At 38.2% G+C, this 13,663-nt stretch overlaps 1 protein-coding gene across 4 annotated transcripts in view; it reads right to left on the reverse strand.

Annotated features, from left to right (window-relative positions):
* Nucleotides 1-288: 288 nt before the first annotated feature.
* Nucleotides 289-13,663, reverse strand: part of REEP3 (receptor accessory protein 3) — a 91,734-nt gene continuing 78,359 nt past the window's right edge. For 3 of the 4 annotated variants that reach the window (XM_051982597.1, XM_051982595.1, XM_051982598.1), the window contains exons 6-8: nucleotides 10,819-10,966; nucleotides 4,916-5,061; nucleotides 289-4,092 (exon numbers count right to left, since the gene is read on the reverse strand). In XM_051982597.1, coding sequence (XP_051838557.1) covers nucleotides 4,036-4,092; nucleotides 4,916-5,061; nucleotides 10,819-10,966 — 351 coding nt within the window. In that variant the 3' untranslated portion in view covers nucleotides 289-4,035. The remainder of the gene's footprint in view (nucleotides 4,093-4,915; nucleotides 5,062-10,818; nucleotides 10,967-13,663) is intronic. The other variant, XM_051982596.1, reaches the window with a different exon arrangement.

The raw sequence follows: 13,663 nt of genomic DNA on the forward strand, positions 1-13,663 counted from the left end.
TTTGGTTAGCCACTGGCAGGATTCTTCTTGTAGTCTGGACTTCTGAAGACCCTCCCAGTTCTGAGATTCTGAAACAGTAAAGAAGTGTTTGGTGATGAGGGAGTTCAGAAGAGGCAGCCTCAATATTTTCTGTAAAGGCTGTTAGGTCATCTGCTAAAAGAAAGGGGCTCAGAGGTTAAGTCTGTTGGAGTTTGAAAGCTATTCAGGAGTGGGCTGGAGGGCCACATGTAGCAGTGACAGCTGGAGCACTGCACATGTGCAATCTGACATAAGAAATGATTCAGTTCATAACTAGTAAATCCGAAGTTTATTGAATTTTCAAAAACACACAGCATGATAAAAATACCCGCAACACTGTTTAAATAATTTACAAAAGTTGACATAATATGCAATAAGATTTTTCTTCAAGCTATTACACAGTTTCTTAAAAGTATTAGAGTAGAAAATGGTAAACCTTAAAAATTTAAAAACTTTTACATTAAATTCTGGGTCACTTGATTTACGAGTTAAGTCTTGAAAATATTTTAACTTAAAAATTTTTAAATATTAAAAAAAGAAAGAAAAAGCTTTAGTTTTAAAATATGCCATGCATGCTACAAAGTAGCATAATAAAGTAGCATAATTCTAAACAGCTATTTTTGTTTTAGAAATGAATTACTCAGTATACAGAGAAACTCTGATTATATTGATTTAAACATGTACTTTACTTTTCCCTTAGAATTCTCTTGATGGAAAGGATCAAAATTAAAATTTGAAAGAAGACACTCTAATTAAAACAAGTATGGGGCCTGGTGTGTGATGTTTTGATGAAAGTTAATATTTAACAAAACAAAGTTCAAACTTTTTTTGAGGAATTAACTGCTTCAGTCGAGAAAGAAAAAAAGGAAAGTACATTTTAATTCATATTTTTCAATTATTTCTGTTATATAACTCATAACACTGTATAATTCTTTGGTGGTGATGTGGATTAAGTTCCCTGAAAATGCTTAAAAATTTTTGTTATATATAACCAATAAAATATGGTCAAGTAATCATGGCTGATAACGATGGCTATGTCATTCTCTAACCAAAATCTACATTTGAAAAGGCCCCGGGGAAGGTCTGAATGCATTGAATGTGTTTGTACTTGTGTAAACAAACACATTTTCGTCAATATTTCTGGCTCACTTTAAAAGAAAAATATTACAGGTTGCAAGGGTAAGTGATGAATTCTTGCTACTGTGAATAAACTTCTGAAATATCTAATTTTTGTTAATGACAAACTAATTCTATAACATAACAAAATAAGAACAGATAAACTTAAGTGGTTGCAGGAAAAGTGCTACAAATAGGCAAGGGCATTTGCTGACTGGCTGGCATAGGCTGACAGAGGTGGCTTCCTGGCAGTGCCTCTTAGGGATGAAGCACCTTGATTGGAAAAGCCATCCTCATCTCCCACGAGATTCAAGAATAGAAGACAATGAACAAAAAGGAATTTACTGTTAATGAAGGAGAATGAGAAAAAAGGGATTTTTTTAAAAATTAAAAATCTTGTGGAACACTGGACTCTAAAACACAACTAAAATTTGTGAGGGGGGAAATTGGATTAAAGAAGAAGCATTAAGAACAATATTCCAAAAGCAAGTAACAGGGAAAAGGGGGAGAGGAAGTGAAAAGTGCCCCCCCCCAAAAAAAAAAGGCACAGAACAAATTGTACCACTATCTGTATCCTCTGAAAATGGGCTCCAGAGATCTTTGGGGAGGAAGAGGGAATTTTTTAAAAACTTCTTTACAATTATGAAAGGCTTCTTTTCTAACCTTGACTTAGAGAGCTATGCTTTTAGAAAAAAAATCAGTTATCTAGAAGATTTCATTTCCTCCAAGGTAGAAATCGTGTCTGCCTTTCTCCTACTGAGAAATATTGTATCCTATGATGGAAGATCAGAAAGATAAAGGGATAAACTACAGCCCCTGCAAAGTGGAGTTTAGTCACAAAATGGCCCACAAGAAGTCAATTAGCACTCTTGAAGGTTTCACAAAATTGAGGAATAATGACCGACAGGACCAGTAAGTTTTCTACCATGATTTTCTCTAACTTGCAAGGAATAAGCCCAGCACTATGAGCATGTAAACAAAGCTTTCTCCGTAAAGAGCTGATGATCATAAATCCTAGTGATCCAAGAGAGAAAATAGTGAATTCTCTTGAACAAATGATCAAGGAAAAGACAATTTTGCATTTGCTCTTATGAGTAACTGTGGGGAAAAAAAGGTGTTACTAATTTTTATTAATGAGCAAGAGAACAAAGAGCCTTAGTGCAAAGTGCACTTTTCATCAACTAGGGCACAATTTCCAAGCAAACCTTCTTTTTCCCATCACTGGAACACTCCCATTCTAGAGGAGGTGATGAGGACAAAACAATCAAGGCTTTCACTGTCACAATCTTTTTTTTTTTTTTTTTTTTTGAGGGGAGTGAGGTAGGGGGTGAGGGGAGACAGATTGTGGAAGGAAGAACAGTATAAGAGTTGGGGGAATTAGTAGGATATCAGAATAAAACTTCTGAACAAATATAATTCCATCTGCAATTCAAGTGTGAGATATCTAAAATCTCATTTCCTAATCACTAAATGGTCATCAGTTCTTTCAGGTAAAGATCCAATTTCAAAAAACATATATTGTTTCATAGTCAAAAGACTCTGTCTTTTAAAAAAATTACATGGCATCACATTCAAAAGACTTTGGTTTTCAATGTGAAGAAAGCAATTCAGGTACTATATAATAATACTAAGAGTCCATTATTCAAGCCCCAATAATTTAAAACCTCAAACTTTTTGCTAAAAAGAAGACTCATTAGGATACATTTTCCTCAGATAGAAATGGTTTTTCAGATGAAAGAAAGATAACAATCTTTGTATTTCACATCTCAGGGGAGATATCTTAGCCAGAAAAGGAGTGATTCAATGAAACAGATCTGGCCAATGCCATACTCAGAAATCGATCAGTAAGATTCACATAAAACCGATAATTTATGCTTCAACTTTGAGTTATTTCATGAAATTAGGGTACTATGTTGGATCACTAACCATACTATGTTTAAGCTAGCATTTTTTACAAAAGTTAAAAGCTTCATAAGTATTATTAATAGGAACTTACTATATTTAACTGCCAAAACAGAACTGCAAATGCAAAGGTAGGTTATCAATCACATATTGCTTCTCATTCATGAGAAGGTAATTAAAAAAAAAAAAACTCAAATGGATATTTAATGAAAAGGTGTTTCATGTTTCCAGAACCAAAATACATTTAAAGAAATAAACCCACAGGAAGAGAAGTTAAAGAACAAAGACATATATGACATAGCAAAATGAGACAAAGAATGATGAAAATAGTTTCAATAAAAGAAAAAAATGTACAGCTGTAAATAAGTAAACAATTTCAAGTGTGCAAAGCTGTACTGGTATAAAAGTGCTGGATGTAGATACCTGGTTTTCAAATTAAAAGTTTTAAAACTTGGTGAGACTTAGGAGACCAGGAAATCTTACAAAAGTAAAATTGCTAAGGATATATAAAATGTAACTTATCATCTCTTTCCTTCTGCGTTTACTGTACCAATGCAAATGTTTAGAGCAAATTGGTCTCTTTCATGATTCATCATAAATGGAGGTAAGCAAATTACAATACCCATAAAGGATTTGTAAGGTTTCCTGAACCACAAAAATGTTCAAGTATACTAAAGAAGTTTTTTTTGTGTGCTTTTGCTTGTACAGCAAACACTCAATTAGTGTTAACTAACTTAGGAAAGGGTAATGTTTTCTATCACTTATAATTTACCTTAGTGTTGAAAGAACTACATTTTACATAAATAGATTTTAATAGTAGAGAATATTAAGTAATAATTAGAGGAATAAAACCTATTCATAGACTTAACAGATTAAAAAATTATTTCTAATTGTCCTATCATCACCATTTCTTGAGGAATTATTTTAAATGGACAAATACATGATGAATTGAAGTCAAGTTATTGCATTACAGCAGTTTACTTGGAGATATTTGGTCAACTAAAAATACACCTGTGGTCTCTTCTTCACTTTATATTTTAATGAGCCATACCGTACCTAAGGAGAGAAACATGAGATATTATTATAAATGAGTCACTGATTTTAGCTTATTAAATATGGCTATTTGAAATCCCAATTTCTTTTGCTAAGCATTTAACTTTAAATCAGTAAACTATTAAGCCATGCATGTTATAAGCTGTTCATTCTCTATTAACTGCCATTATTTTATCAGATTTTTTTTGGTGGTAAAACAGTTATACTTCAATTAACCCACAGATATGCATGCATATATAACATAGTACAAAATCCTTGAAAATCTAAGTTTAATTATGGTGGAACAATGACAAATATAATCCCAGTTGTAGTGGGCTTGTCATAGTAAATTCTGGTCTTTGGCTTTCCAATCAATGAATATACTTCTGCTTTTTTCATTGGCTTTTAGAATGATGGCCCTGATAGACTGGATGATTCTACATTGTCCTGTTTTTAAGCACAGTGGTAGAAGCAGTGTTCAGTTCATGTTGACATATCCCATCCCATTTTTGAAGGGAAACAGTTACAAAGTTAGCCATGTTTGCTTTTTGGCAGGTGCCTTCTCAGCCTGTGTGCAGGGCTAGCTCTGGCTACAGAGAATTCGGTTCACTGGAATATTTGATTAACTATAACATCCCATTGCCCATCTGTTATCTTACTAGATAGTGAAGAGTTAGCTCTATTTTGAGTTTCTTGAACCCTTCAGAACTCTGATGTCCACAATGTCTGCCTTCCTATTTATTTACCATACCAAAGTTCCCTTGGCCGTCTTAGTGGATGAGAATCCTCTAGGAGGATAAGTCCCATAAATCCTAATCAAGGGCAATAAACAATGTACTTGACTGACCTCTTTGCGACTTTTGATGGTCTTCACGGACTTCATGCTTTGGGATCTTCGAAGGCCTCTGTGTGTTAACATTTCATCATCTGAAAACGGCCCATCACCATCTTCGTCTGTTTTCTCATCTCCATCTTTTGAGAGAATTCCATAATCTGAACATATTGACAAAGTGAGTAAGTCCTGAGGGCATGCTGCCATTTCCTCCTCACACTCTTACCAGCAGCTCTCCCCCACTCCCTTCCGATAATAATTGTTCACTCTATCAAGCTCAACCAGGAACCTCATCCAAAAGGTTTGGCATGAAAAACAAGAATATGAAAAGAAAGTCAATCAACTAGAAGAGGAGATCCAGAGTCTTAACAAAGAAAATGATTCTATGAAAATTAGAATGGGGTAAGGGGAAGCCAGTGAAGCTATAAGAGACTTAGCAAATGACAAAACAAAATATAAAGAATGAAAAAATAGAAGAGAATGTGAAGCATAAGAAAAACAACAGATATGGAGATCAAGCAAAAGCATAAGAATATTTGGATTGCCTAAAAACTGTAACCAAGAAAAGAATCTTGTTGATACAGTAATACAAGAAATAATCAAAGAAAATTGTCCTAAAGTAACAGAAGAAGGGAAAGTACAAACAGAAAAAAGTCCCCAAATCAAAGATAAAATTCCACAAGGTAAAAAAAAAAAAAACTTCAAATATGCTGGAGTTACAATTAGAATTATACAGCATTTATCAGCAGCTATAATAAAAGACTACAGGTTCAGGAATGTTACATATTGACAATAAAAAGCACTAGGCCAAAAATATTCTATCTACCAAAATTAAGTATGATACTGAATGGGAAAAAAAAAAAAAAAGGACATTCAATGAACTCTTAGATTTTCAGAATTTTGTCTCAAACAAATCTTAATTCAATAGAAAATTTAACATATAAGAGCCAATCTTTAAGATTACTTTTAAGAGACTCAATAAGGACAAACCCCCCAGGCAATTGGGGTTAAGTGACTTGCCCAGGATCACACAGCTAGGAGGTGTTAAGTGTCTGAGGTCAGAATTTGAACTCAAGTTCATGGCTGGTGCTCTATCCACTGCAGCACATAGATGCTTTACATGTAGAAATATAAGTACATGTCTAAGATGTACATCAACAATTGAGTAATCCAAAAGAAAGATTGGGGCAGAGTTCAGTAGGATCTGACTTGAAAGGGTAAAAATAGTAATTAATTATGCTTTATGGATGAGGTACAGGGGAAGAACTGACAAGAGACATTAGATAGGGGAGGAAGACTGGTAGTTTTGAAAATCTACTTAAATTTATACCAAGAAGGGTATAGCACTCTACAAAATCTATAAAGAAATATACGGGAAGGGAACAGAATAAGGTGGGGTAAAGAAGAGGGTATAAATTTATGGCAGTTGGGCAAGGTCTAGATAATTGGGAAAAGGTTAAAGAGGGAGGGAAAAGGTAGCATAGGATAGAGAAGGGTATTTAGATTAATGGGAGTAGGACAAGGTGTATAAATAAATGGGAATGGGATAGAGACAGAAAAGGCGGGGGGGAGAAAAGAAGGGAGGGGTCCATGGGTGAAGGAAGTTTAAGAAATAGCAAGGCAAGTTAAGGAATAGGATTAAAAGTAGAAGAATTATCAGGAATAGGAAAGAAAGAGATATGCACAAACATAACAATAATCAAGAGTAGAATTTATTAGGAGAAAAAAAGAGTAAGGCTAATAATCATTGATCTCAGACATCAAACAAAGATTCAATCAAGAGAGAAATCTACATTATATTTCAGCCATATTAATATTATTGCAGATGTCTATGTATGTGTAAATGTGTGTGTGTGTGTATATATATATATAATATAAATATGTATACATAAATACATCTGTATTTAACTATAACCTACTTGGAGAAAGTGGGATGAGGGAGGGATAAAAAGGGGAAAAAAAGAATAAAATAAAAAGTGCATAGCAGATAGCAAAAGAATAACCTACAAGAAGCAAAGATGGACAATCATGAATATAATGCCTTCTATACTATATATGCTTTCTTGAAATGGGAATTTATTGCTATATATTTCGAATCCTTCCTGATGTTCTGCTAGGCACATGACAATGGTTCCTCCCCTCCCCCACCTTCTGTCTGTCTTTTTCCTTTTTTCCCCCTTATTTTGTATTAAAGTTTTAAATAAGTGAGTTTTTAAAAAAAAAAAATATTGGCTTGGCTAATGCCAATACTATATTTTCCTGTAACAGTTATTTAAAGTTTAGACTTGATCACTTTGCTTTGTTCATGTTTTTTCTCTCCATAGATTATGTGCTTTTTGAGGGAAGGGTTCAATAAGTCTTCTGCTTTCCCAATCCCACCTAAAGCAGGGTTTTATACAAAGTAACTACTCAATAAATGGCTTGTTAAAAAAAAGATAAGAAAATACAATTAGAAACATTTTAGTTTTATCTTATGAAGCTGTTAGAAATTCTGAGTTGAAAAGAGTAAAATGAAAATCAATTATATTCTTTTGAATCTAGAAGAAATAGATTGTCTTTAGACAATAAGCATGATTAGGTGGGAGAGGAAATTGATCTTAGGAAATCAACCCATGCCACATGATTCAGGTACTATTATGTTACTCATTATTCTGTTTGCTACAGCCCTTTAAAACTCTCTAGTACCAGAGAATCAATTCTCTGATGCTAATTTGAAGGAACCAAGCCCTCCGCCCCCATATGCACTTTGCTGCCTTGAACGTGGACTCAAATTTTAAGTTATGATAAAGACACAGAAACTTTACTGAGCTGAACTTTCTTTGGCAAACTTTTCCCTATGGTCTGAACCAGGACCAAATTGAACTGAAAAAAAAAAAAAAAAAAAAAAAAAAGGATGTAGATGATTTGGACAGTTCATCCAGAATCGTGCAAAAACGGCCTTTGGAAGAGTCTAAGAGCAAGAACAAGAGAGGCCAGCATGAAGCTGAGGGGTGTCTCAGTGTGTCCAATAGTTTCAACCAAGACCACAGAGAATAGGCTGACCTTCCTTTTCCAGAGGCCAAAAGCAGGCGAAGAAGAGAGACCAACCTTGGATCAGAGGATAAAAGAAGGGTTGACCTAAAGGAAAGGGAAGCCAAAAAATCAAGGCCAGGAGGCTAGGGCAGAAAATCCATAGGAAATTTTCACCTCAGGATTTGGTGACTTTTGGGAAATTACTTCTGTAATTTTGTGAGATCTTTTGGATCACATATGATTTCTTTCCCCTCCTAGAAACCAAGAGAACCAATTACAATACTCTGTAAAAGTCTCTGACCAGATTTAAAATCTGAATTTCCTTTTTATCATGATTGCTTTCTCTCCTGCTGTTGTGCGGCTTGTTCTCTTAAAAAAAAAAAAAAAAAAAAAAAAAAAAAAAAAAAAAAAAAAAAGGAAAAAAAGAATTCTTTGTTGCTTGGAGAGAAAAGAGACTGACAGAGGCAGAAGGAGAAGCATCATTATAGGCCCCCTGGTCAGAAGGAGCTGGAGAGCCCGCTGGAAGCCTGCTATGTTAGTGATGAGGAGTATCTGCTGGGTCACTCTGACCATAGCAGAGAGACTGATCATTTCTTCCTATAATAATAATAATTTCATCCTTCCAAAGGCAGAGAAAGCAACAAAGGGAAATGCCATTCTTGAGCTAATTCTTACCAAGGAAGAGTTGGTGGACAGAGTAGAAATGATGAGAATCTTAGGCAGAGAATCTGCCCTCTTTTGAGACAGAGAAGAGAGCCAGACAGTGTCCCCTGCCCATGAGATGGGGGTGGGGGTGGGAACGAATCTGGGAGGATTCAAAGGGCCCCAAGAACTGGCCTCCAGAGATGGCCACCAGCCCCTCTCCCATGACTGTTTCGGAGGTCCCTCACCACGCTTCCAGTCTTCTCAGCCTCCCTGGCACCCACTCAAGCCAAGGCCTCTGGGCGGCCCTCCATGCTGGATGCTCTCCCAACTTCACAACGTCCTCCCTCACAGGCTTGCTTCCAAATCTCACCTTCTCCAAGGACCCTTTCTTGGTTGCCCCTTAATGTCGGTGTCTCTCTTCTGCTCATTTCTCATGTGCAGCTGCCCTGTTCACAGTTGTTTACACAGAGGCCATCTTCCCCTTTAGACCGTGAGCTGCTTGCGAAGAGGGACTTTGTTTTGCCTTTCTTTGTATCCCCAGAGCTTAACTCTGTGCCTGGCACACGGTGGGTACTTGATAATGCCAGCTGACTGACAGTGCTCTAAATCATGAATAATCTCTGAATGATGACTGTCATCTGTATCATCCACACCTTTATCCACGTCACTGATAAAAAAATTAAACACCATTGTATCCTGGGCTGCAGGGAAGATGAAATAGGGATAAATGTAATGCTGCAATGGGGGCTCAAAAGATCGTTCACCAGTACCAGGGAGAGGAAGCCTGATTAGAAAGCAGCCTGGCTGAATGGAATCGGTGGGGTTGAGTGAACTGTAGCCTTGACGAGTCGAATGACTTCTGGCAGCCAAAACTAAAGGGCTCTTGGGGTGCATTGAGAGTGGCAGAAAATGCAGAGCCGCAGGAAGGGGCACTTGTGCTCGCAGTTCTGGGCCATTTTAGGAAGAAAGTAGATAAGCTGAAGGCCATCCAGAGAGGACAGCGCTCTTTAGGCTTGGAGGACTGCCACGCAGAGAAGGGGTCACATGGATTCTGCTTGGCCCCCCAAGCAGGAGTAGGGCTCCTGTGTGGATGTCAGGGAGGCAGACTCCCAACACTTACAATTTTGCAGGTGTGGAGTGCTCACCTCAGGAAGGAGTGGGGTCCCCAGGCCAAGAGAAATGTGCAGGGGTCTCTGCACAGGTAAGGATGGGAGGAATCCCCAGCTTCTGGAACCCCTTCTAGCTCTGAAAAGCTGGATTTCAAATACCACTATCTCTAGGAAAAATTAGGGTTTGGTTACATATGGCCCCCACAGGACTAATTACTATCTATTGTGAATGACCACCAGAAGGGTTTTTTATCAATCTAAACCCCATGTTTATGGGTGTATGAGCATGTGTGGTACTGGCCTTGAGTCTCCTTCACGAAGAGCTCCGTCTGCCAACGCATGCAGAATGGCTTGTGTTTGGCGTCCCACCATCTAAGAGCACTACCCAAAGTACCAAGAGGTTGGGTGACTTGTATGTGTCCAAAGCAGGAAAGAAAAAGGCTGAATTTTGTGTCTCGGCCTCAGTACTATTTATAACAATTAGATCTAATTAGCACGTCATACAGAGATCCCATGTTTAATCAGATTTATCTTCTCCATTACCTTACCCAAGAATTCACACATTATTAAATGAACTAATTTGTCATCATTTGTAACTAACAACATTTGAAGATTGCCCAAGCAGAAAATTCCTTAAATGCTGTAAAAACAGGAGGAGTATAAACAGTGTGTTTGGAGATAGGTTTTGTCAGACACCATTCCCACACTGCTCTGAGTGCGGGTGCAGCCCACTGGTGTCTCCTGCAATCGGGAGAAGTCCCTTAAGGAATGAATGCCTCTGGTCCATGCTGTCACCGAAGCCAGCCTGCGATGTGATGACAGGAGGAGAAGGTGCTGCCAAAGCTTCCAGGAGGTGACTTTGGATCCTGAGAGCAATTTTGCTTCATCTCCTCTCTTAAGTCAAACACCTAACAAAGGTTACTTATGGAAAAGGTACAGAAAGAAGAACAAGGAAAAGTAAAACTTAAACTTTTAAGAGCCCCAGACAAATGCTGAGAATAAAAGGCAGATTCATAAAAACAAATCTTCTGAAGACGTGGCATATTTCAGGCTTAAGCACTTACCCCCATTTCCTGCCCCACCATGTCCCTAACAGCCTGAGAATCCATATCTCAAATGATGGAAGCAGCTGCTCAATGGCCAAACACACACCTGTGGCTTCACTGGGAGCTGCTTTCAGTTTCTTTTTTGGTTCAGGGGCAGGCTGAAAGGGCCTCGATCCCACAGGCTCATCTCCTTGAATGGCTGTTAAATCATGCATGCTGAAACTTCTCAAACGTTCGGTGATTGCTCCTTGACTCTACAGGACAGAAAAAAGTAGCACAGCTCAAAAAAAAAAAAAAAAAAAAAAGACTATGTGTTTCCAGTACTGAATACATTCAAAATTTCATTTTCAAAGAGAGGGGGAAAACTCCAAAAATATTTTTAAGGCACAATCTGAATAGCACACAGCAAAAGAAGCATTCATAATGTTGCTTTTCCTCTTTAAAGTAGCATTTTTCTTGTGCTTAATAAATTTGCATCCTGTAAAAAGTAATTCTTTTCGAAAGCATAAAGGAAAACACTAAACTAGAGATCTCTGAGCAGCCACTATCAGTGAGATGGCCTGGAGGGAAAACAATCTCAGGACCTAAGGCAAAATGTGCATTCAAATAACCAGTTTTGTGAAGGCACCAGGCACATCTAGTACCATCTTCTTGGGCATTAAGGCATTCTACTTAAGTACTCTCTGAGAGAGAGATGCATTTGGGACCTTTCCAGGACACACCTCTAGTTGTACCCACGATCCCTAGTCCCCTTCACAGAAATCATCTCCAAATTAAGACCTTTTCAAAATTCAGAGAACAAGTGCATAACTTATTCCTTGCAATTGCTGGGTTTAAGATATTTCTAAATGGTTTTGCATTAATAATCATCAAGAAATTTACCATATATACTACATTTTGTCTTGAAACTTTAATATGATTCTAGTTGCCTCTAGTCACAACACAGCAAACTCAAACAGCACGCCATACCCACAGGCTCAGGTGACTGTAAGCATTCTGTTCCTGCACATGTGTGTTATTTTCCTTGCTGTATAATAATTCTCTGCAGCTGTTCAGGCTGGAACACCAGGTGGTATATGGCATCAGGAACTAGGAGTCATTACCATGGGAACCATATACTCTGGCTTTGTCTGGCCGCCATATTTTCTGGGTTATAAAGAGGAACTGTGCTAATAAAATGGGGTGAAATGGAGGACAAGGAGCTCCTTCAACTCCCATTTCTCCCCCTACCACTCCTGCTTGGGCTCATCCATTCCTTCATTTTCCAGAAAGAACAGGTTTTACACAGTCCCTGAAATTCTAAGACTTTTATTTTCATATTTGATTCATTCTTATAAGGTCCTAGTTATAGATGAATTAAACATGCACATTTAACTGCCTTAGGCTCCTGGGAGGGATACATTTAAAAGAAACCTTGTTTCCTCTCAGAAGGCAGCTAACATACAATTGAAGAACATGGATTTGGTCAGCCTCAAGCAACAGTGTTTCCCAATTACCCCTGGGCCTGCCTACATGTCGCCCTGCATGAGGAGAGATCTCTGAAGCCCCCAGTTCCTTCCACATAACTTTCTTCTCCTACAGTCATTTACACTCCTCTTCTATATACATCCATGAATGAGATCTATCCAGCTGCCAATCATGAAAAGGAGGAGGTAGGTAAGGGAGGGAGGAAATGCACTTCTAAATTCAAATCCCCTGTACCCTACTGATTTTAAGCAACTTAAAGACAGAGACCAGTTAATTTGACCCAATGGTAAATAACACATGGACAGGGCAGTATGTTTAAGGAAGATTCTCCTAAGTGTCTTCTGGTGGAATGAGTTTTTAAAAAACTTTATTTTCCATCTAGGAGTTTGCCTAATTCCTGGCATGTGCCCTGCCAAGCATTCATAATCTCTTCAACTTTGCCAGGTCCAGGTCATCTAAGTCACTCATTGGGCAGTCTACTCAATGTGCTCCAGATCATTCTCTGATCTCTGGTCATTCCAAGGACGCCAGCTGACCACCCAGTGGCCAAATATTTCTAAATTAAGGAAGCAATGGCCCAGAGCATGCTAGAAGCTAAAATGTTGACCCAGTGGCTAATAAGGAGAGCCAGGTGGGGTGAAGATAGCATTCCAGTCCCAGAAACATTACATAAGATTGAGCTAAGATAGGAAAAGCTGCCTGGGCTTGCCATCCATTGTTGGAAGTAAAGAGACATGGCCCCATATGCAGTTTTCACTCTGTACCTGGTTTTCTCAGGATTCTTTTCCATTTACTTTTGAAGAGTTTCAGGTTTCCCCTTTCCAAGTCAACTTTGATAATTTATTTCCCAATTCTCACAGGCTTTTAAAAATAAATTAATTAGAAGCTTAGACCTTATGAAACTCTTTTTGTCCCTTAAGCCCGAGCTCAAATATCACTGGAGGTGTCGGGGAAAGGCAGGACAGGATGAAGAGGCACGGATGGCTACCTCAAGCCTTTCTAAATTCTAGTTATCCTTCGGTTCCTTTTGCCCACGGAGCCTTCTTGGACAACTACCTTCACCTATGTTCCTCCCCTGCTTAACTCCCAGAGAGAGACACACATGCACACGTGTGTTGTGTGTGTGTCCAAACACGCTGTTTGGGCAGCATTTACATGTTATACCTGCCTTCCACTGTTACTTTATTTTTCCATCGACAGATGTCTTGCTGGGCTTAACTTTGTTTTGTATTCAGCTCAGGGCTGAACAACCCAGCCAGCCGCCCAATTAGAACGGATGAGACAGCAACCCTGCCCCGTGACCACAACACGCCAGCCCCGGGTACAGCCGAGGGACATGAACAACCATAATTAGACAGACAAGACAGAGGCTTTGGGGAATTAGACAAGCGAACTCCCTCTATCTTTTTAACTTTTACTTCTTACATCCCTCTGGCAACCAGTCTACTTGCTCTTTGGATTGCAGCATTTCTCATATCTTGCTA

Source organism: Antechinus flavipes, chromosome 2 (genome assembly GCF_016432865.1).
Source record: "Antechinus flavipes isolate AdamAnt ecotype Samford, QLD, Australia chromosome 2, AdamAnt_v2, whole genome shotgun sequence".
In the NCBI taxonomy this organism is placed as follows: domain Eukaryota; kingdom Metazoa; phylum Chordata; class Mammalia; order Dasyuromorphia; family Dasyuridae; genus Antechinus; species Antechinus flavipes.